Source organism: Electrophorus electricus, chromosome 12, assembly GCF_013358815.1.
Source record: "Electrophorus electricus isolate fEleEle1 chromosome 12, fEleEle1.pri, whole genome shotgun sequence".
Classification (NCBI taxonomy): domain Eukaryota; kingdom Metazoa; phylum Chordata; class Actinopteri; order Gymnotiformes; family Gymnotidae; genus Electrophorus; species Electrophorus electricus.
This window is the reverse complement of record NC_049546.1, coordinates 5857279-5881441: the sequence shown is the minus strand read 5'-3', so window position 1 is coordinate 5881441 and position 24163 is coordinate 5857279. Positions and strand designations below refer to the sequence as shown.

The 24163-nt window shown below is 44.9% G+C and overlaps 1 protein-coding gene across 9 annotated transcripts in view; it reads left to right on the top strand.

Moving 5' to 3' along the window:
* diaph2 (diaphanous-related formin 2) overlaps positions 1-24163 on the top strand; it is a 333658-nt gene that overhangs the window by 66848 nt on the left and 242647 nt on the right. For all 9 annotated transcript variants that reach the window (XM_027028176.2, XM_027028101.2, XM_027027635.2 and 6 more), the window contains one exon: positions 15666-15805. In XM_027028176.2, the coding sequence (XP_026883977.2) occupies positions 15666-15805 (140 nt within the window). The remainder of the gene's footprint in view (positions 1-15665; positions 15806-24163) is intronic.

Sequence of the window (24163 nt, the reverse complement as noted above, 5' to 3'; positions counted from 1 at the left end):
ACCTTTTCGCATGCTAATCACGATGCCCGGCTCTCGGCTAGAACGAGACAATGTGAGCATGAGCGCAGGAAGGCTGGCACCCTTCCACCGGGGGAGAGGTGGAGCGGTCCGGCAAAGCCTCGCCTGCCCCTGCCCTTATCGCAGGGATCTGATGTCATACTCAGGGTGTCTCGCTGCCCTGCGCAGAATGCAAATGGTCCATATCTGCAGCCCAGACTGGGATGCGGAGTCCTTTTAAAGTCTTTCTGCACAGGTTCAAGCAGTGGCCACAAAACACAGCAGGGAAGAACAGATTGGGAATTGGCTTTATTGTGCCTTGTAAAGCTGCAGATTTGAAGAAGGACCAATCAAAGCTTTGACCTTGGTGATGTGAGGGTAATGTGAAATTGATAAACATTTATTTGATGATAACAACTGGGAGACCTCAGGCGGTTATTAGCAAAGATGATATTGCTGATTTGGCAGTGAGTCTTTGCAGCGGACCGCAGAATGCCTACTGAGAGGCTATTCATTGTTAAAATAAATAAATAAATAAATAAATCAAAGTCATTATAGATAAAGAACTGAGCAGCCCTTCTTCCGTGCTTGTGAACCACAAACCAAGCAGGATCAGGCAGGCTTTTAGTCAGAGGTGCCCATGCCTGCGGAGGAGCATTCCACCGGCGAGTGAAGCCTCTGTGTCTTTTCAACGCCACATGGAGCTCGGGACGCACGGCGCATGGCCGTGGCCCCTCTGCTGCGTAAGTGTCAGAGGAAGCCACCGCGGCGGGCGAGTGCAGCGGGTTCAGTTGACAAAAACAGTGTTGTGTCACAGGAGTCAGACCTGCGATTCATTGCAGACTGTCTGGCTACAAACGCCACACCTACTTCCCTGCGTCCCGCTACCTTTGGCTCAGGGTGTTTTCCCGCTGCGCGCGTGTGACCGTCTATCTGCGTGGGAGGATGTGTTTGCGATGATTGGAGAGCGACGGACAGGGTTGTAGAGCAGAACAGACTGTCATCGTGGCAGCCTTCCAGATAGAGTGAAAGATAGAGAAGGCTGGGGAGGTCTACTTTAATATTTGTGGCTATTGATCGACAGTAATGTACTTTCCCCATCCATTTTCCTCTTTGCACATATTGGGGGTAAAAGGCGGGAAGCATCTGCAGTAAATCCTCTTTTTTCCCTTCCCCATCTGTTTTGTTTTTTCCCCTTCGCTCCCCTCCTCCTAACCTGCGATGATGTTGGGTGTTGGCCCAGAGTTATGGCGGAGCTTTAGAACTGGCACCAGACTCCTCCTCCATTTCACTTTACCCTTGTCAGTCTGTGCCAGCCTCCGCAAAACAACCATTAAAAGCCCTCTCATGTCTAGGGGCAAATTTAAAAACCTAGTTTGTAAGTCAGAAATGTTTTAGTGCGAATGCACCTTGCTTGCTCAGTTTTTCCACACGTTTGCGAATCACTGCAGATTGACAAACACCCATGAAAGGAAGTGGGTCAAATGCATGGTGTGTTTGATAAAGGAATGATGTGAATTTTTATTAACATGATTTAACATTGTGTAATGTCTCTCTTTTAAAAAATGAATTATTCAAATCCTTGTTTATCTCTATGTACTGATGACAAAGTCTTCACAGGAAACATACAAATAATGAAGACTCCTTTTTCCAAAAACAACCAATCGTGTTTGTAAGTATAATGTGATTTGTTTTTGTAGATTTCCCCCTTAAGCTATTTGTTATGTAGAAACACATGCATTTCTCCTAAATCTCATTACTGATCCATTTAGGTAGTCAGATCATGTCTTGAAAGAATGTGCATGTTCTTGGATAATGTATTATGTCTGAGTCACATACAATCATATGAGATCACCTGCTGCTGAAATCATCAAACATCTGTCCTCACTTTACTGCAGCCATGCTTGTCGTGCATATTTAGTACCATTTTTGCTCTCTTTCTCTCTATCGTCTCCCTGCGCATTTGTTTGAGTAGAGAAAGCACTGATGGAAAAAAAAAAAAGATTGCTCGATAAATATATCACAAACAGTACAAGTGAAACAGCGGCCTGCGTCTGCTTGTGTAAGGAAATAGTGTTGCCACGGAGCCCCGCGTTGTCTCTCCCCACCATAGTTTCCCAGTCCGCTCCACGTCTCCAGGGTCTGGAAGCCCGGTAGACCCAGCTGCTGCAGCAGAGCGTGCTGAGCGCCTCACGGGCCTTTGCTGGTGGGCAGGAGAGCTGCACGCACGTGCCCGTCTCTGCATCAGAGCCCCACTGACAGGGGCAGCCACGTGTACCCAAATAGAGCCAACGCCCTACCACCGCCATCCCACCGAGCCTGATGGCCCTCAGACGCGCCAGTCCGCGGGGGCGGGGGTGTTGGAAAGGGGCAGCACACAGTACCCACGGGAACTGCTTCTCAGTGAGCAGAGCACTCTGCCTCTCTAACAGCCCGGTCCATTATCCCGCCGGTGCCTGTCTGTCTTCTGGGTTCACCTGTCCTTTTCTCTTCTGACGGCAGCACGTTTCCTTATTGCGAGCACTCTAGTTTGGCGGCACCGTGCTCTCATGGAGCCGAGGAACTCTGGAGGTTGTGGAAAGTGGTAGTAAAAAAGAAACAAGAGTTGTACTTGAAATTTTCTTAGGTCCGTCTGGAGAGTGACAGCAAGAAATCCACGGTGACTCGATCAGCTCTTGTTATGGGGAAGCGCGTGGTGTGCATACCTGAAAGGCTTTCTGTTCTCCTCTGGTGTATCCCCTGTTGTTAGCTACATATACAAAAAATATTAATAATAAAGTGCATGCAAGTGTCTGAGAACGAAACACAGGGGATTCGGTACAAAGATAGCATTGTCAAAGGCACATGAGTTTGTTGCAAGTAACATGCTGGTTGAGTCATTTTGTGTAGGGGGCAATTAGAGCAGCTGAGGGTAAACATTTGAAGTTGAGGCTTGTTCTTATTGCGTTTCCACCCACTTTGCCTCAGTGTGCAGACAATCCCTGTTCCTGGTCTCGCCTCATTACCATGTATCCAAGCTCTGAACAAATCCCTTCGTAGCAAACCTTTAGGCTTCCGTTTTTCCTACCGCTTCTTCTTCTGAGTCATCTGCACCGCCATCGTCTGCATCTGAATTAGAGAGCTCCAGGAAAGGGGAGAAAGCCATAGGACGACAGCGCTGGGAAACTTCTAATGCGGCGCCTGTGTCTCTAGCCACATAACTCCGGTGAACTTCTTGTGTGCCAACGCAGGATGGACACAGGCGGCGGATAACCAGTGCGAGGCACGTCATTACCCAGCCTAGCCCCTTGGTACTCACCCGCAAGGTTAACTGGTTTGGTTGCCTGCTGTCAGTTAGCACGGCCACCATCACCCTGGGTAGTGACCCGGCCCCCCGCTCTCAATCCTCGTGGGCCTAGACGGCTGTCTATCAAAAGGCCACCAACAGCGATGCCAAATATACCACATGGAGAGAAGCACACATGAGCAGCAGTGTGACTCGAGGGGAACTCTAGCAGAAAGTAAAACATATTGCGCACTCCAGATGCCTATATTTGTAGTGATTTACTAAGAGAGTGCTGCATGCATATCCTGTGCTTAAGGGATTAATGATACAGCGGGCTTTGCAAAAGGCAGGCATTTCCCTTTTTGATGAATGCCTCTATCTGCAGGCATTAGGTGTTCTATTTTTCATACGGCTCTGCCGGACACGCCGAGCGGCCGGTGGCCTCGCCGGGGCTCGCGGGCTGGAGCGTAGCCCGGTATGAGCAGGCTCGTGTGGGTAAGGAGCGATGACCAACTTCAGCAGTGCCGGAAGTGGGTCCCGGGGTGAGAGATGGACAATGGCTCGCCGCAGAAAGATCATTCCTGTCACACTCCTGCCCCCCGCCTCACCTGGCGTGTACACACACTCGCACACAAACATGCATAGCAGCATGTGCATCTGTTAAAAAAACAAACATAAATAAACAAGCAAAAACTGATTCTTTGTCTTCCCTATAACAACTTTCTTTCATGCAAATATGGATGCTAATTTATGGATTGCAGCATACTGTATGCCTGTGTGCATGTTTATATTATTTAGAAATATTATATTCCATCTGTATTCAGTAGACAATCATTAGCGCTAATAAAATGGATTGCCTGCTTAAAATGTTCTGCAGGTGTGGCATGTTTGCTCATATTCCTCACCCCACTTCATTAGCGAATCACCTTGCGCCTTAACAAAGACCGATCGCCTCACTTGCTCGCTGTTAGTGCGATGGCTCTGTTCGCTGTTTGGGGCTCTCCAAACGAACGCCTCCATCTTATTTCTGCGTGCCCTCCTCACAGGGCTGAGCGGGGCTGTCTGCGAGGGCCCATGCCTGAGCTTCATAGCCCCCCCTGCCAGTCCTTAGGGGGGTCCCAGAGCCGTGTGGCGCCGGCTGTGGATCAGGCAAGCCGCCACCGCCCAGACAAGTCTCCATTCAACAGGCTAATTAATCTTGCTTTTGTAGGAGTAGTCATTCCAGCCCTGCCCAGGGCTAGGCTGCTGATGCAGACCTTCTGAAGTTCGGAGCTTTCATTTATAGGCAGTTAAAGATCTCCACGTCGGTTATTAGGTGGGAGCACGAGCAGCGGTGGTGATGAATAGGTGTTTCTAGTGCTATTGAGTGGACGGAGGAGGAAGATGGAAGTGCTTTAATGGTGTGGATATGAAGAGAAACGACTTTTGTTTGCCCAGATCTCAGGCTGTAGAAGTCCAATAAGAGCTGATTAGGAGAACAGGTCTTTCAAATCAGAGCTCCCCTTGCTTTGTCTGCACGTTCCCCGTGAAAACCAAGGCGTGCTCATCCTGTCAAACTTACCAGAAACATGAATATTTGCTCTCTAATAGTTTGAGTCTTTTGCCGGCCTCCGCATCTCAGAACAATTTAAAGTTATTCCTCTGTGGAAAACGGCAGAGAGATAAAGCAACCATGACCCTACCAAGGTACTGAACTAAATAATGCAGTAAAACCAACACGGTTGTGGCGTACCTGACCGCTGTGTGAGGGATCCTCAGGCGCTGGGAAAGCTGCGCGACTCTGCATGCCCACTCGTCTCTGCAGATGTGCTCTGGGGGTGTGCATGGACGCGTGCATGGTTTTCTGCATGTTGGGAAGGTTCAAGTTTTGGTTTGCGCATAAACTGTACGCGGTGAATCCTAGATGGCACCCGTGTCCTGGCATCTGTGGCTGGGCGACGCAGCGCCCCTGCGGAGAGGCTGGAGCCTCGTCTGCTCAGCTGTAGCACCATTAATCATGGCGGAACGCCATTCCGGAGCCCAGCGGCCCGGTAGGCAGGAATCAGGACAGCTTCTGCCGCTCCACAGCATGGACATGACGTTCACTGCTGGTGGTTAATTCACTGTGCTGGCTATGCTAAGCTCTCTCCCTGCTTCATTCCCTTCCACTGTTTGTTTGTTTGTTTGTTTGTTTGTTTGTCTCCAACTCTGTGTTGCTGCTCTCTCTCTCTCTCTCTCTCTCTCTCTCCATCACTCTGTCTCACTCTCCTAGCCTCTCCTGACTGCTCAGCTGTCCATGTTCCGTGCTGGGACATAGACGTAGTTCTGTGCCGTTCCGCTGGATCCTTTCTCACAGCCTGGCCGTCGTGTCTGAAATCGAAGGCTTAGGATCATTTGCTGTAAACAACAGATGATGGAGAAGACTTTGTTTGCCATGCCTCTGGGAACACAGTTCAGTTGAATTAGTGGAGTGAGGCAATGCGTGTTGAGTGGTTTTCAGGCCAGTGAGTCCGAGTTCGTTCGCACAAGCCTACCTGTGTTTATTTGGGTTGACTCTCCGCAGGAGGAGAAAGGTGGAGTGTGAATGAAAGAGACAGAGGCAGACAGCCAGCGCTCCAGAGCTGACATCAGAAGGCTTGCTCATTTATTTTCCTTCTCCCTTCCTCCAGTTTAGTTAGCTTGTTACTGGCCCTCTTCTGTCCATGCGCAGGAGAGAGAGAAGAGAGTTCATTAGACCCACAGACTGCAATCAGTGCAGCTGCCAATCCACCTAAGCCCAAATGAGATCCACTGTGATTTACCTTTTAAGTGGGCCTCTTGTTTACTCACATATGACATTGTGTGGATATGCTTAAAAAAAAAAAAAAGAAAGTTAGATGAGGCTCCTTTGCCCTTCAAGGTGCTGGTGAAGGTTACGTTTGCCTCTGCTTTTTCTTCCATGCATATTGCATGGGCAGGCCTGCGAGGACCTTTCGAGTTCGTGCTGAGTCCAATTGACTTAGTGCATAGGATGAGTCAAGCACCCTGCTGCGTGGAGCTGCAGAGCCGTGTGCAGCTCCCTGCACCTGCCCGGAGGAGGCTGGCTCTGGGCTGGCTCAAAACGCAGCGCAGCGGTTGGAGGTTATGTGTGAGCTCTTGTGTGGGCAGTGAGAGCTTGTCATTTCTTTCAAAAATGGGAAAAAAAGAAAAAGAAATGGTGAAAATACCTGCCGTTTATCGGCTGGGTTAGATTTGCAGCTTTAATTTACAGAACTTGCCTTGCACACCCGAGAATAGACTTTCCCTCGGGTGAAAAAAAGAAATGAATTTAGATTCAAAATGTATTTGTTAAAATTATAAAAGATATTTTAAAAAAGTACATCTATTTTCAGCGCTTGAATCAGGTTGACTCCATTAATTTGACAAAAACAGAATATAAGTGTAAATGGTGGTTTACAAGGTTCAGAGAAAAGTAAAACTACCTTTTCTCAAAGCTTCATTTGCATTGCTCACTGTGTCTGTCAGAGCTGAATCACAGTGGTTCTGTCATGCAAGCAAAGTTTGTTTTTAAAATGTTTACTTTTCCTTGTCACGGAGTGGAAGAGAATGCTGCCAGCCAGCTTTCTGCTCGTAGAAGGCGCTGCTCTGAGATGGTGGTGGTGGCAAGTCTTAAGGAGCATTTGCCACCTGCATTTTAATTGGACAAAATTGAAATTGTTGATACATTTTGATTGATGGAGTCGTTGAGTCAGACAGACCGTCTCAGAATAAGTCTTGTTAAGAATATGTCCACACTTGAGGTGCACTGTCTGAGCACAGAGTACCCCGAGTTGTTAGGTCATTGAGCTTGCAATTTTTTCTCAACTTTCTAAGACTTTCTTTTCATGTAAAAAAAAAAAAAAAAAAAAAAAAAAAAGCTGAAATTTGATTTAAAAAACAAACGTGCTTGTTTATGAACTGAAAACACTCATTAGATTGCCCAGTTTACGCCCTGTGTCAGAGCAAAAATGACCTTTTACATTCAAGTCTTACATTTAACATACAAATACAAGGAATATTTGAAAATAAGGAGAGAGTCATTCTCAAATTTCATCACATGGTAATTCCAGGCTGAGTTGAAAGGTTCAGATTTCATTTTTGCTTAAAAACATGCTTCCACCATTGTTAGAGGGATGATGTGGTATTAATTAAAACACAAATATGTGTTGTTCTTATCACGTAATGTTACACAAATGCATTTTCATGAAGAGCAGTCTTTGATGTGCAAATATTTTATTCATGTGTTCATTTGCCATGCTTATTGAGGCACCCCTCATCTCTGCAATTTATTTTATTTATCGGTCAACAGCCTCAAGTTGTTTGGAACAGGTTGGTTTTGTCCTCTCATCTTTCTATGAATTTCAGAGTTGCCCTCAGAGGTGTTTAGATATCACTGGCTCAAGTAATGTTTTATTGATAATTCCATATATCTTGAAAAAAGCATCAAAAGTGTTCGTGAAAACCCATTTTGGAAAGGACCGTTTAAAAAAAAATTAATTTAAGGTGATTGATTGCCTCTTTTAAGTTTCTTTCAACAGAAGTTTGGAATGTCCTAATTCTGTTTGCAAATAACCATCTGCTTTTCTTCACATCCTGGGATTCCACAGCTCCCACAAATGAACTTCCACCAATAATCTGTAATCTGTAAACTCCCGCAGAAACAGTCCGCGTCGGTTCACCTGCCCGCGCCGCCCCTGATGATTTCAGATGGAACTGACCATCCACGTCTCCCCTGCGAGCCCTTTATACAATCTAACCTTAAAATACACCAGGCAGGACAGAAGAGGTGTTTTTGTACTATACGGTTGAAGACTATTTCTATTTATGGTGTCTGCGCTTTCCTACGTTGAACTTTTGAAATACCCACTATGCCCTCTACCAGGTAGTGACGTCTGGTTATGCGTGTGTGTTGGTGAGAGGGCCTACAGCGAACAGTTTCTGCACCTGCGTGCAGTCTGTGTTAGCTGTCCTGCCCCCTTATCTGCCCTGGTGTGGCAGGAACAGTGCAGCAGGATGTGTTGTTAAGTGGAGCAGCTCTTGTCATTGTGTTAACCCACAATCTGTGCATGGACACACACACAGAAAGCAAGCAGACACTTGTCTTTGCTGAGGTGCAGGCGTTTAGGTCTGGATGCGAGCATCAGCGTGGCCTGTTGACACCCATTCAGCTTCACAAGTTATTAAAAGAATGCTGTCTTTTTCAGGATGCTGCTCTGTAATTTGTTGTTGATCGGAAGCAATTTAATTGACGCCTTCTGTAGCTAGATGAGTCTATGCAACCACTCTCAACTAGGTAACACTCTCACACTTGCGTTTACAAACATCAAGTGTTTGGTTGTTTTGTTTTTTTTTGCCAGTATTTGAAATAGATCTGATATTTCAATTTTTCAAATCAGATTTGAATCGTTTTCATATGTGATGTTACATTGGATTCGTATTCAATTGGTGGCCATGCAACTTGAGAATTGGAGTTCAGGTTGGGATGGTTTTTTTTGACTGTACTCGTGGGCTTAGCGCTGTCAACGTCAGCCAGCAGTGCAGCAAAGCAACGGTGGAGGAGCGCAGAAGCAGCGATAACAGTTAGTTGCGATAACAGCAAAAGACGTTTTCCGCCTTCTTGACCTGATCGTGTACATCTGACAAACTGTTGCCATCCTCCAGAGCAAAATGTGATGCATATATGAGCTACGAGTGTGTCCATTTTTCCAGTTTTAATACCGCGAGTCGTTTTGTTGGCTGGCGCAGTTGATCCGTTCAAAAATATCAACTTGTGCATGTGCGCCATTTGGAAGGACAGCTGCGTTCACATTACAGACAGAAACATGCCATTTGCGCTTATGAATGTAAACGGTCAAGATTGTAATTGAAAAACTGAGGCCAAAAGTTGGAATTGAACATTTGAGGCGTGTATGACTGTCTAAGTTTCTTCTTTCATGCAATAAGTTTCTTCTATAATACAAGGAAAGACTGTTGCTATAAATCTTCCTTGCTTTGTTACTAAATTAGCTTTCGCACATTTAAGTCCATTACTGTTTTCTTAATTTCCTTTTTTTTTTTTTATTGCCCTTAAGTTTTCATTAAGTGTAAGGTTTTAATGCTCTTAAAGTTTCAGTTGTTTCAGCTGTGAGTAGTGCTTGTAACATTTGGACAGTGCAGTATGAAGACCCTCTAAAACATTCAAGTCTTTCCCCAGTTAAACTGTCTTTGTAAGTGCTATCTCTCTTTTTATTATTTCAAATACTACAATGTTCCTTAAAAAGCACAAAAGCTTTCATTAAAAAAAAAAAAGGTAGACCATAAATTTCATGGCATCAGGTGGGTGAAATAAAAGCAGTGTAGTGCATGTTGCTAGTCTTGTTGTTCTTAACTGCTCCAGTGCCTTTGGCTTAGCTATGGGAGCGTTCGGTCTTGCTGGTGTCCAGGACTTTTTGTTAAACTGCCTATAAAAGGTATTATAGGCTGAATTCGTGTAGTCTTTTTGTCTTTTTAATACGGTGCACGTCACGGGATTGTGCTTGTTCGGCTGGAAGGTGGCTTATAGGGACACCTCTTGAGTCAGCATGAAGCCATTGCTTTTGTTTGGCCTCTGTTGATGACTTGGCTTCTGACAAGAGTCCTTGGTTTTCTCTAAATTAAATCCTGGAATTTTATTTTTTTAAATAGCTCTTTTTTTCTTTTTTCTTTTTTTCTGATCAGCATGCGTGTTGCGTTGTACCATAGAGTAGTATAGTTGGCAAAATTAGTTTTCTTTTCGGTAATCGCCAGAGCTTTTAATGTGAACGAGGAGCGTTTAACACTTTGAGGTTGGCCAGGTGCCATTTTCCCGGGGAGCGAGGCGGCACCGCACTGACTCTGAAACAGCCCCCGGCGGCTGCAGCGGTAATGACACCGAGTGCCTTTAACCTCCCGCCATCCGATGGTGACAGACAGGGCTATATGCCATCGTCTTAGGCCCATCTCTCCGCTTCATGGGCGGCGTGGCCGCGCTCCCCGTGGGACGCGCACGCTGTGTTCATGGGAAAAGAGCAGGGCTATGTGTGGTGGGAGGCTGCAGCCCAGCCTGCGGGAACCTCTGCTCCCTGGACTCATCATGTGGCCTTATCAGCCGGCAGCAGGGGCTGTCCATGGGGCCTCCCTGCGGGAGCCTCTGTCCACCTATCTCCACTGAGCCATGCTTTAGCCGACCTTTTCGTCCAGAGGAGCTACCGCAAACATGGGGTGTGTGTGTGTGTGTGTGTGTGTGCGTGTGTGTGTGTGTCTGTGTGTGTGTGTTTGTTTGTTTGTTTTCCAGTAAAATGTCTTGACTAGGTAGGATGAAACAGAAAAAAAACAAAACAGGTAACCTACCTTGTCAGGACCAGAAAATGGTGCTGATATTTCACTTTTTAAAAATGAAAGGATATTTCAGTAAACCGGCTGAGGCTTTTTAGTTCAACGGGGTTGCAGTAGGCTAAGTGTTTGAAAAGTGTGAAGCTGTTTGCCCATGTGCAGTGGGCATATTCATGCTTCACCTCCTTGCAAGGCGTAAAAATGTGTGTGTCTTTGTGTTTGTCTTTGGTTTTGTTTGTTTTGTTTGCTCCCTTCTGTAAGTCTGTCAATCAACCACTAATGAGCAGTAAATTAAGGAGTAAAATAATTGCCACCACTTGGCTTTGATATGGTTTGATGTGCACTAATTGCTAAGATTGTATCAGTATTATTTCTCAAAAGATCAGTGGCGCACTTTTGTCATTTTCATTAATCACATACGTACAAAGAAGTGGTAATTAAAATCCCATGTATTCCTGTCCTTTTTTTTGGGGGGGGGGGGGTCATTCGTAACTGGAAAAGAATGTTAATATGGCTGAATTCTGTAAGATGTACAAACGTATACAATATATTTTTAATGCCGTATGCTTTCTTTTGCCCCAATGTAATGTGTGTCCATGTAGGCATATATGCCAGCATGCATTTGTTTGTTTGCATTGCAAGACAAAAGTATTTGCAGACGGGTGCTGCTGATCACTACTCATATTAACACTGATTCCCCACTGTGATCACTGAGGTCAGATCATTCTGCAAGGTCACGGTCCGTCTGGGGGTCAGGGGGGCGCGTAACAGCGGCGAGGTTATCAGATTAGCTGTGTTAAAACGGCACACGCAATACTGGCTGTAATTTAACAGGATCATTCCAGTACACTGGCCTCATACTGAGGTAAATTGCATCCGCAGTGTCTACAGCATTATCGTCTTCTGCCCCCATCGCCATGTAATTACACCCACTCAGCGGCTGCGGCTCCTGCACCTACCCGGGCTGCAGGCAGGCAGCGGTCTGTCCGGTGCTCCGTCTGCCACAGAGTCTCAAAGGTGCGGCGTTAAATAATGTATGTATAAGTGTCTCTAGAACAGAGCTGATCTCAGTGCAGCCTGCCAGTCCAGTGATGTGTGATTACAGGCGAAGGTGCAGGCTGGCTGGACAGGTCTGCCTTCAACTCTCTCCCGGGACCTTGCCAAGACAGCAGGCATGTTGAGAGGAGGAGGGAGAAACACAGCTAGCAATGTCCTTGTCCCAAAGTGAAAGTGACAGGCTCACTGAAAGAACTGTGCACGGCACTATTGTCTTTGGCAGGAAATGCTGTTATCGACAAATACAGATTCAATAAGAGTAGGAGATGAGGTCTTTGGACATCGTCTAAGGGCCATATCTGTCTTTTCTCTGTTAAACCTGTTTTTTAAATTTTGGATTGATTGATTGATTGATTTTAATTTATTTCATTATTCTGTTTATTTATTTATTTTTTACTGCTCTCCTGTTTTTTCTCAGTACGCCCCCCCCCAACACCACGCACGCACATGCATGCGAGCGCGCGCACACACACACACACACACACACACACACACACACACACACACACACATACATGCATCCTCAAACATTTCCCTCGCTCCATTCTCTGTCTTAGACTCTTGCTCTCTGATATCTTCTCCTGGGTAGGTTTGCGCTGCTAAGAGCAGGAACCCAATTACAAGAATCTAGTGGGTCTGGCTGTCTGCATGATCAGTGTGGTCTGGCATAATGCAGATATCATCCCATGGAATGGAATTGACCAGGGCCATTAGGTAGCATATTATGGCCTGTCTTTGCCTTACAGAAGTGAAGGTCAGTTAAACCAGCAACACTGGACGGGCAAGACGGGGGATTCTATTATAAAATAGGTATGTAAAGGTGTGTGCGTATAGACTATATGTAACGTTAGATATGCCTATTTAAACATTTTAAAACATCATTATACAGACTATTTTTAACATTAGATATGCCTATTTAAACATTTTAAAAACACCAGGATACAGATAGTTTTTAACATTAGAGGGGTCTTTTTAAACATTTTAAAACATGGCACAGACCCCTAGGAGTTAATAGCCATTATTTGTTAACTCAGCAGGGAAGTGCTTTTACATTGCCTGCGCATTTGGCAGTCACAGGCTGCTAAGGCAAGCCAGCCCAGAGAGAGCCACAGGCTGTAAGAGAAACGCAGAATAATGAGGAGAAAGAACTCATCCTCCTCGCCCTGCCGCCGCCTTCCGTTAGCCAGGTAAAGGCAGGCTGGTCGTGTCAGCATCCTTCAGATTCCCTCTCACGGTCACCCCTGAGAGCGAAAGAAAGCAGCAGAGAGATGAACTGACCGATCTTCAGTCGAAGCCAGATCAAGAGGAATTAAAGCCGAGGTTAAGAAGGGGCTGCAGTAAAGGGGAAGTGGTGAATCGACTTCAGACCGCACAACTTAATTCTCTCAAGTGTGTAAGGAAAAGGACTTTTAGAATATCCAATAGGCAAGGGTTAGAGAGGGTGTCGGAGAATAAAGTATGGCCAAATACCGCGCCTTGAATTTCCACTTTTACAAAAGGTTTTAGCACTCTTTGAGAAGCTTGGTATCTCACCTAAAAGTGCAGAGCAGAGATGGGATGAGATGCTCCATGGCTGCAAGGGTGTAAGGAGAGTTTAAACTTGGGTATGTCATTTTTATTTTTGCATATAAATGCATACACTTTGCTTTCTGGGCACAGATCCAAAGTAATGGTCAAAAGGACGTTTGTTCACACTTATTTATTTGCTTATTAAGCCACTGTAAATAGTCTGGCTCATGTATATATTTACCCTCTTTAGTATTTAATTTACCTTAATGAATAATTGCTTACACAGTGGTGAGAACCCCAGGAAAAAAAAAAAAATCTCCATCTCGTCTAACGGTCCCGAGTAACGTGGAGCCATGGCTTATGCTGCATCTCAACCATTGCAGGCCCGATGCGTGTCTGTGGCCATTTGCCACATTTTGGCCTATAAACTTGCTCTGCCTTCTTTGAGTGGGCCTCAGCTGACTTGCTGGGATGGCTGGCTCCCCAGTGGAGCACAGCAGAGTGTGTTTGGAGCAGAGTCCCTGATGCTGCCTGCATGCTCATGGCCATGCTCCTCTGCCTGTCTGCTGTGATTCAGCTCTTCGTCTGATTGGCTGCCTTTCCTTTTTGCTCGTTTGGAATGTTGTCTGCCTTCAGATGGAGCCTGGGAAGGTAGGAGAAACCCGGAACTCGACATTACCATTTTTAGGAAAAAAAAAAGGGCCAAGAGTAAATATTATCATTAGCGTGGCACACCTACAAACCTCTCTGCCAGAAGAATTTTGGTATCCGAGTGGAGCAGATAAGGTTGACAGTCTTCGCCCTGTGCGACCTTGTCTTGATTGAACACTCTGCGTGAAATGAGATGATGCCGTTCAATTCTGGAAACGTGCCGACCAATCAAGATGTATTTGAGCAGGCTGTCATGACTAAACCCATGTCAGCCTGCCTCCAGACTGAAAATAGCTGACTTGGCAGTATTGTTTATGTCTGTATTACAATGGCATATCCAAACATGCTCTGCTTTTAGGCATAGTTTTGGGTTTCTTTTTTTATCCACAGAATCTTTACCTCATGACCTGGGGTAGGTTCAGTAAAATACACAAATATACAGACATGTCGGCTTGTAGCTGGCAGCATGTATGGGAGGTGGCAGACTGTCTGCCTCTATCTCTTCAGGCAATTTGTGCCTTTCTTTAAATTTGAGCATATTGCAAATCCTTACTCTGGAACAACCCCAAACAGATCCATTTAGCATTAGCCTGTCTGCGGGAGTTAGAAGTGAATATTTGCAGGACTTTAGGGAAAAATTTGGCAGTGTGCCTCATTGAATGGCTTCCTGTGTGACGGACCAAGCACAGAAGTCAGTAACTCAGCAGTGTGCGGTACAGCTAAATCATGCACCTTGATTACAAATTTAGTTGACACCTATAACCAGGATGTAAAACTAAACACCCGCAGTCGAGATCATTATTTTGGGGGGTTTGTGAAAATGGGAAAATTCTGAAATTAGCGTCATACAGCTCTTGCTGTCTTGTCAAGCTGGTAGCTGCGTAACTGTCAGGACCGTGGGTGGGATGTGTGCTGATTGGAGGAGGAAGGCAGCCTGAAGAGGGGGAGTGTGGGTAATCATTCTCACCTGCTGGTGGCTGGGGTACTGCTGGGAGGCCAGGGTGCACTCTGTACGAACCAGCTGTCTGGTTTACTCTTCCCCACCATAAGTGAAGATAAGCATTTTATTTGAAATATTCACATTCTCTGTCGGTACTAGGGTTCATATAAAACGAATCTTTCTAAAATAAAAATTTATTCTAAGTGTAAGTTTAAATATCAAACCGGGGGTTTTGATGATGTGTCCTGTGTTTGAAAGTGAGAACCAATTCGTGTGTGTGACTGTGTGTTGACAGGAAAAACCAGAAGCAGAACATTATTATTATGGAATTAATCAGAGTTTTAAAAATTCACATTCACGTTTGTTATTGGATCTAATACTGATTAATCTGTAGGCAAAAATACACCAGTAAAGCCTTTGTGCGGTTCTAAAGGGGCTTGTGGTCAGGTGTTCTGTGGGTACATGAGTTGTAAATGTGAATCATCCAATGTAATGAGGGCAACACTCTGACCCTGCACAGTAGACGGCATAAAAGTGGTCTAATAAGTGATCTTGTTCCTGTTATACATCTTGATGGTGTTTGTGTTTGGAGAAAGTCAAATTAAGTGTTCACCACCCACTCAGTTTTGCAGGCGTTTAATCACGACTGTAGGTTTGTAGCTTTGTTTTGTTCCATTTCTACATTCAACATGGACAAAATGGGCATATCCGGTCAGAGAGGCAATGAAAACAAAACGGAACCCAGCTCTTCACAGCTGATTATTCATCTATATTAGTTAGCTCCTGTATATTTCAAATTATACCCGGGACTCACAGTTATCCAGTCTGACACAGATGTTGTAATTAATGTGTGACAGGTCTAACAGGCTGTTAAGTGCAGTGTTGCAGTGACTGACTCTCTAATGTGTCTTGTTACCACAGGGTGGGCTAAGGAACAGCAAGCATGAGTGTACGCTGTCGTCACAGGAATACGTACATGAGCTGCGCTCCGGAATCGCTGAGGAGAAGCTCCTCAACTGCCTGGAGTCTCTGCGTGTCTCCCTGACCAGCAACCCCGTCAGGTCAGTAATCTGCCACTCCCTCGTTCTCCAGATGTCGACCTTAGTCTCGCTGGGCTTCGTCTGTTCTTCTCTATACCTCGCTTTGCCTTTATGCTCTGCACCAACGCCACCACGGACTCTTCCGGGGCTGGGTGGGGCGGGAAAGTTCCCCGGCCGTGCCTCATTTGCCCTGGTCTGGGCCTCCCGAGCTCGGCATTCTTGGAGGATCTGTTAGGATGCAAATTGGAAATGTGTCAGTGGGTCCTTTAACACACGGCCCGTGTGGATCCTACCGACCTAGTTAAGTGAGCGTAGCCCATGGAAGAGCTGCCTAAATTAGCATAGCCTCCAGTCAGTCTGAGCCCAGCCCTGTCACTGCTCACGGCTCTATCCATTAGACTCTAATAGGAAGTCCGTTTTTTACACTTCAGGCAACCAGCTTTTCTGTAAGACTTTAATAAGTACACCTCCCCCTCCAGCACCGGCCCGGACACCATCTCTTTCATGTCCTTCCTCTAAAGTGTCTCTTTATAATCGCTGGCCCACTTCTCTTTTTTAATCTGGTTTGATCATGGTTAATTTACTACTTAAAATAATTTCACGTTTCTTTTGGTTCTCTGCCCATACTGGGCGATCTGTTACATCGGCCCTTTTCATTCAAACATAATTAGGTTCCGAGTTTCTCATGCTCCTCTCCGCAAAGTTGTATCACCTCATCCTTGTGGACGGGATGAGATCTTCAAATTTAATTTGGTCCCACCAGCACAGAGAAGCACTCTGTGACAGCAGACCCTCTCAATTATTTACTGGTGCACTGTCTGAGAGATGGCTCTTAATGTGAATCAATGAGCAGTGCATATAAAGTGGTCATCACATGGGTGGCAAGTTGATGTTCTCTTTCAGATGACCCTGTGCTGGGGGAGGGAGAAGATGTTCCCAGAGCCCCAGCAGGATATCGCTTTGATCAGTGGATACAGTATAGGCACGTGAGCGTACCACAGGCTTCCAAACTAATAGGCACTTGGTGTGGTGTCACTGGAGAGATCCTCTGCTTCTGCTCACAACAGACGCACTCTCTGCTGGAAAGCAATTAAAAGATTTTTACCAACATGCCGCCAATCTCCCCATATGGCAAAGCAAAGCCAATGTAACAAGAGTCATAGAGGTGTAAACAAACAAACTTTGCTTTTGTTTTCTTGTTAGGGAGTGCACCAAGGGTAGTTTGAGAACAAAGTGCATCAAGGTAATGGCTTGTTATTGGTCTAATTAAGTGAAAAGATGCCATCTCATTGTGCTTGTCTTTATCAGGCCATCAGTTGCAGGGCCCTGCGCATCCATTTATTTACTGCTACCTTTGGCCATTAATCACAGGGAATTAATGTGTCTTGTTGTTCTTCGAGGAGCACACGCGGCGTCCCCTGTGAGCACAGCGCGCTATAAAGTTCGGCCGCGCGGGCGGAAAAAGGAGTGCCGTCAGCACATCTCTTCAATGAAAGGGCAGAGGGTGCCGAGGGGCAGCTGAGGCCAAGACCACCCTCTGGGTGTTTGCAAACGGCAGAGCTCGGGAGCGTTGTGGACAGGGCAATGAACAGGGGACAGCGAGCGGCGACTCGCCCGTCCTCATAGAAGGCCAGCCCTTGGCACGGGATAGGCACCCTGGGGTGAATTGATGATGGGTTTATGGTCCCGGCTGTACGCTTGTCTTTATCGGCCTCTCCCCTTCTCGCTGCCTCTGCTTTTCTTTCATTTCTGTTTTAGTTTGTCTTTTTGTTTTGTTTTTTTTCCCCAAAGAAAAAGCACATTTGAGCCTTGTGCTAGTTTGCGAAGGTTATTCACAATCATTATAAACAGAGTTAATTATCACGGATCACAACACACGGGGGCATGGGAGCCTGTCACCACACTATGTTAATGTAACCTTTGCAGTGCTCTGGCTTTATGTATTTGGAGTAACCACACAAAAGATGGCAGCATATCATGTAGCCATGCCAGCCAGCCTTACCCACCTGTGATCAGCACAGGCCACCGTGCCCGTGCTAGGGTTTTTTTTCACTCTAGTTCCCCTTCTTAAAGCAGTCTGCTTTCAGCAAAATTTTGATGCATCTCGAGAGCAGTTTGAGAGAACCTGCAACAGATGAAATTAGTCTTTTTAGGTCAGGGAAGCAGCAACAAATCACTATCCCACAGTTCAATACTCTATCCCCTCAGATAGCACAGTGGACAGAAAGTTCCATGCCTGCTGGGAGTTCTCAGGGAGCTCTCACAGAGCCAAGCCTCATATCTCCATACACCCTGGTCATTTAAAAAAATTTTTTGGTTTGTTTGTTTTTTTTAACTGGACTGCCTAAAAGTGTGAAATGTTTAGACATAAAACCATAGGGCATGCTGAATGGAAATTAATTTTGTGATTGAAAATGACCCCAAGATCCTTTGCCTTCGTAAGGTGCAGTTACTTATGTGTCTCATCAAACCTTATCGCCTCTCTTCTCGCTATCAAATATTTTTGAGTATGAATTCCTACTAAATCATGTTTCTCCAATGTGCTGTAGCCTATTCCTTATTTATTAAATCCAGTGTTTATAAGGCAGGAAATTAAAACGTGAGTTTTTAGTAGTTCTGTTCTCACCTGTATGGCATGGAAAGACAGAGGAGGTGACTTGCTCTTTGCTTTGGGGGACAAATCAGTGTTGGACCCTCCTTTGAAGTGTGTTGCACTTTGAGTTCATAACTGCTGAATTTATACATACAACCATTTGATGATTAAACTGCACTATTTTGACAATAAATCACCTTTCAGCAAGGGCTGGGGTCCTCATTGTAAATGAGTGCAGTGGTGACATTTGACCTCAGCCAAGTAAATTCAATGTTCCGTTCAAACTTCATATTTACAATTCATATTATTCTCTATAACCAAAGTTTCCAGTTTCAGGATATTCAAGAGTTAATTTGAATTAGAATTTTTGTAAAACCAAATTAACATAAAAGCACACTTAGCTAAGGTATTTTCATTCTTACATTAGTCTAATCAGCAAAAGCCAAAATGAGAGGACTCCGTAGAGAGAGCAGATCCACCGTCGCGTGCTGCTAATATCCTCCTCTTTTTTGGCCTGTGTTTGGGTCACGGTGTAGCCTGTGTTTGCCCGGTCTCAGCTCCTCACCTGGGCCTCAGAAAGGCCTCGTCTCCCAGCCGTCTCTCACAGGTGTGGAGCTCAGCGCCTCACGCAGCCTCCTGCAGCCTCCTGCAGCCTCCTGCAGGTGGCTCCACCTGAGACAACCACAGCGTCTTCCGCCCAGCACATCACAGGAGAAAAATGGTTTGTTTTTTTTAATTGCACTTTGTTTCCTGCGTACCTCCTTTGCCTACCCACTTGCTTTGTCTGCTCCCTGGTTAGGTGGGGAAAATTACAAAAACAATTAATCTCAGTTTGTCTTCATGGCCATGCATGTAAGTGAAGTGTCATGGCGTCTGCTTTGAATTCCTGGCTTAGAGGAAAAAAAAAAAAAAAAAAAGCCAGCGTGCATGCAATCTTTGTGAAGAGTTAATTCATGCTGCATCTAATGGCAGCTGGTTTGGATTGTTTCCTGTTCTTTCTGTGTTTCTGGGCTGTGCGAACAATGCCATGGGCTGTGCAATTGAAATGCAGGGATTCAGTATGGGAAGTAATCCAGAACTTTCTTTACACCCACTCATGCCTTATTCTCAACAGCTTTTGTCATCTGTGCCGAATACACTCGCACTCCGTTTCACCCACTGCCATGGTGAGAGCGCTCGACAGCTGGGTCGGATGCCCTGATTCCTCATCAGTTCCTCCTCAGTAAATGCAAGGAAGGTTTTAGCAGTGCTACATCAGCCCTTGACGTCTAAGGGCTTGTCTTTGCACTTTCTGGTGTCAAGTCTTTTGTATTATGTTCCCTTTCTCAAATCCCTGTTGTGACTCCTGTAGCAATCTGGGAGCTCTTAGATACCCGAGGCAGAAAATCTGCCCAAACTGAATTCAAGGCATCATTCGAATCTGAAATGGAAAGACGTGCCCGTTGCCTTTCCCACATTGTGTTTTTTTTTTTCTTTTTGTTGTTGTTTTCTTTCGCCTTTTTCCCTGCTGTGCTGTGATGTCTCAGGGGGTCAGCACTCTCCTATAGGAAGCAAGGTGATGCTATACCGAGCCCTCCAGCTCTCTTGGTGTGATTCTGTATCTGTCTGGTGTGCCTGCACCTATGTATAATAGAGGTAACAGGTTTATTAGTGTCTATGAAGACTTGATTCTTCTTAACGGCACATTGATTGCCTCTGTTAGTGCTCTCCAGACAATGAAGAGAGAGAGAGAGAATGATGTGCCGAGAGATGGATGAGCACCCAGCCGGTGGTTTGTTCTTTGAAAAAGAAACCAGGAAAAAAAAGCAGTATCTTGTGTAAGTGTGTTGGTGGGAGTTACATATCAGCTCTGAAAGCTGACTTTTGTTCATTTAAATTCACTGAAGGCCAATTTTGAAATCTCCCCTCTAAATTTGTAAGCAGAAATGCCAGTATTAAACCGAATATTAAAGAGTTAATTAAAATGATGCACTTCTCCTAACCTGTCCAAACCAGGGCTAGTGTGGTTTGTCTAATAATACTGTTTATTATGAATTATACTGCCCACAACATGCCTGATGTCTCATGTTCTCTAACATCATTTTCATTAGTTTCATATTAAGAGATTCAGCGCATCACTTTACCATCCAAACCTAATTAGCCTGTCAAGGTTTATACAGGTCTATACCACTGCTATCTGTTTGCTGCGAACAAAAATACCTTCATATGTTTGTGTGTGCATGTGTACTTGCTTGCGTGGGTTTGTGCAGGGGTGTGTCTGTGCGTGGGTGTGTGTATGTGTATGGGAGTGCAAGAAGGCGAGAGAGAAGCAGCATGTTTGCATCCATCTTGAGAGAGGTTGCTTATGAAAAATGTATTATGGCATGAGAAGTCAACACAGTACTGATGAGCATTTCTGCTCTGCTTTGCACTTCCAGCAGCAAGCACAAGGGTGCCAGTATGGGATTCTTAAATATACATCATCCTCAATGTATAAGCTGCTATGCACCTCTGTCCATCATTCAAAATCTGTTGTTTGTGTCCATCCACGTTTTGACGCTAATTAAAGAAAATTTGAATTTTTATGTTGTTTAATTGCCCCGAAGTTTGTTCAGTGTAATTATAATTCATATTTGAATTTACAAATAATTCTGTCTTGAAGGGTACCCCCTGCCCAAAATCTATGACTATGGAGAAACATATTCTTTGTCCAGACACAGCACAAGTCAGTTTCTCCTTAACATTATGGATGCAGAGACCATTCTTCTCCCCATCGAGCTCAGCACAGAGGACATGAAGATGCTGCAATCATTTTAGGTCAAACACTCTCACATCTCTCTCAAGTTGTAATGGAACCAGAGTTTTTCTCATTTAGCATGACGATAAAACTTTGAACATCCTCCAAGATGAGCAGCAGCACTGGGAGAATGCTACCTGAACTTCACCTGTCGTGCCGAAGTTTCTAAGGCGCCCGAGCGAAGCAGAGTTTCGAGAATGTTCTGTCAGGGTCATTTTTTTCACCCCTGCGCGGTGCTGCTAGCCAGTGCTCTCTCCAGACACCAAATGTTATTACAATCCTCTGCTGCCCCAGGCTCCTGGCCCACCACACCAGCCCATGTCAAGGGGAAACAGAGGAGGAAATTCAGACAAATGAGCATTTCATATATGCATGGACTTTTGTGAGGGGAGGCAGTGCGGCTGGGACTGGGCCTTCTTTTTTTTTTTTTCTTGAATCTTTTAAAATTCTTAATTAATCTTTCATTAGGAAAATTGCTTTGTTTTAATAATTTTCCCCCGCATGTTTTCTTAGTCATTAAGTTCATTATACTGGTAATTATGTGTCCTGTGTCCATTAATTATGGTCTAATAATTATCTAAAAAAAAAAAAAAAAAGAAAGAAAAAAAAATTTGGTCTGAAAGAGACATACTGTAATGCTGTATTCCACCGATGCATAACCGGTGATCTCATGGTGCAGGGTGTAGGACTATAAGACTGAAATAAAGCCAGATTCTAGACTTGTGCCAGCCATTGTACTTTTTATAAAACGTATAGTAAGTCTGCTGGATCCTCATGCTCCTTTAAACAGCGATCCCAGTCTCTCTTGTTATTGGCTATATTTAAAGTGGGGCTTCCATTTAATTTTATGCCACCCTCTGTTAACCTCAGAACCAACCTTTTCTGTGAAGCCCTTCAGCCAGGCATGCATAATTCAGAAATCTGATTTGAATTCCATATTGATTTAGACAGGACCTGTTTTGTGCATGTTTTAAATGATTATTCTGCTGTACTTAATCCAGCAAAACATTTCAGGCTGAGATTAATTGAGACCACTTTTTCCTGTCCCGTCTATTATTTTTGCTTTCTTAAAAACATCCATGACTCTATCATGGATTGTACTGACAATTGTCTGTCTCGTATGTAGCCATTCGCATTTAACCGTCTGAATGGGTATTTTAAGAGATCGCATATTTTTATAGTGCCAAACTTGGAAGATTTTGTACATTCTATAGCTAAGATAAAGCTAACAGTTAGGGTTAAGCATAGGGTAGGTTGTAAGCGATCATAACTTTTTGAACAGGTACCTTAAGGAAGTGCAGTCCCCATGGCCACTGACGTATCAAATGAAGTTAACTTGATATGGATGCGTACCTCATAAAACAAGTTTAATCCATAGCAAACTGTGATCATTCTTTGTTGTTGTTGTTTTTTTTTTTCACTTTTGCCTCTTGCCAAACATTCAAAATTCATCGTGCTCTGAGACGGAGTATTTGTTCTTCGCATTAGTGAAGCTCTTTAAACACATTCCCGAGCCCCTCTAACCCTTTGCTTTGTGTAAGGGGAAGTAATGATCCATCACAGCATAAGCTGATTGTCACACCCTCCCCTGTAGCGTTACCTGCTCTTACACATATGAGCAAAGAAACAACAGTTGCTCTCCTGGAAGAGATATCCATAGCACCCCATGTATTAAGGCAGAGAGGATGCGTCTGCGCAGCGCAGGTCAGCTTCTTTGTGGGGACTGCATCATTGCACAGAGTGTGATGTTATGATTCATGGTTATCAACATGAAAAGGAACAGGTGCACAGCAGGGGATCCCATAACTCCTGCTAAAGAATAGCCTTGTCTCTCCACATTTACATCAACAGTACAGAGACTGCTGCGGCTTTGTAAGATGGTTTTAGCCGTGCACTCGCTATGGCTTGTTCTGTACAATTAAGAAGGCTGATCAGTCATCGCTCTGGCAGTATCCCAAGTACTTTTCTCCCCAACTTCTGTTTAATCTGTGCCTTGACGGTGCTGTTATGCAGATAATTAGACATTCCAGAGGTGTTTTGAGCTCTCTAGGGAGTCATTTGAGTATGTCTGGAGAGTGTAGTGAGTTAACGCTCAAATGGTGAGAACTATTCTTATCCACAAGATCTACTGGTAACTTGATCTTTCTTTTTCTACACAGACACACACACACACACACACACACACACACACACACACACACACACACACAGCTTTGCTGATTTCAGCTGTTTCTTTGTTGTCATGACCCCACCTGTCAACACCCCATTCCAGAGGAAAGCAGAGCCGTCACTGATGTGGTCTGATGCGCAATCATTGCGGCTGCCTCCAGAATCCTGCTGGGATCCAAATGCCATTAGAGTGAACGGTGGCTCCTTTGAATGGAGCACACGGTGGCCCCACGGTCGTCTTCTGAAGAGAGCGGCAATCGCGTCGCTGCTTGCTGACACTAGGAATATTGTCCTCGGCGCGTGCCATGGGCTTTAGTCCCTGTCTAACCGTCCCGAATGCAATATCGGTACTGTTGGCTCGGTCAAAGGTCTGAGACGGGGGTCTCAAGTCATGCACACATGCAAGACCGTTGCTTGCTCTGCGATAGAACCGCGGTTTATTTTCATATTACCAAAGCTTTTTTCCCATCCTACATTCATCAAAGGCGATTACTTTTCTCTTAGTTTTTCATCTGGGAGGGATGGACTACGGGGTGGGGGGGGGTGTTAAACTCATCTCCCGTGTCTTAAAAAAGAAAGGTGTGAACAGCAGGACATGAAATAAATGAGTTAAGTAAATTAAAACAAAAAAAACAAACCACCTTTTGTATCACTGTTGCTCTGTGCATCTCTTTGGTTTTGGTACTATCTGCATTTCAACTGATTTATGAGGAATTATTTTATTATCTCTTAATTTAGGCCTCAGAGTTGAAAGGCTGGGTCAATAAAGGGTTAACGTAAATTAGGTTCTTAAACATAGATTTTGTCGGCCCCTATTAAGTCAATTCTGTTCTGCTGCCCA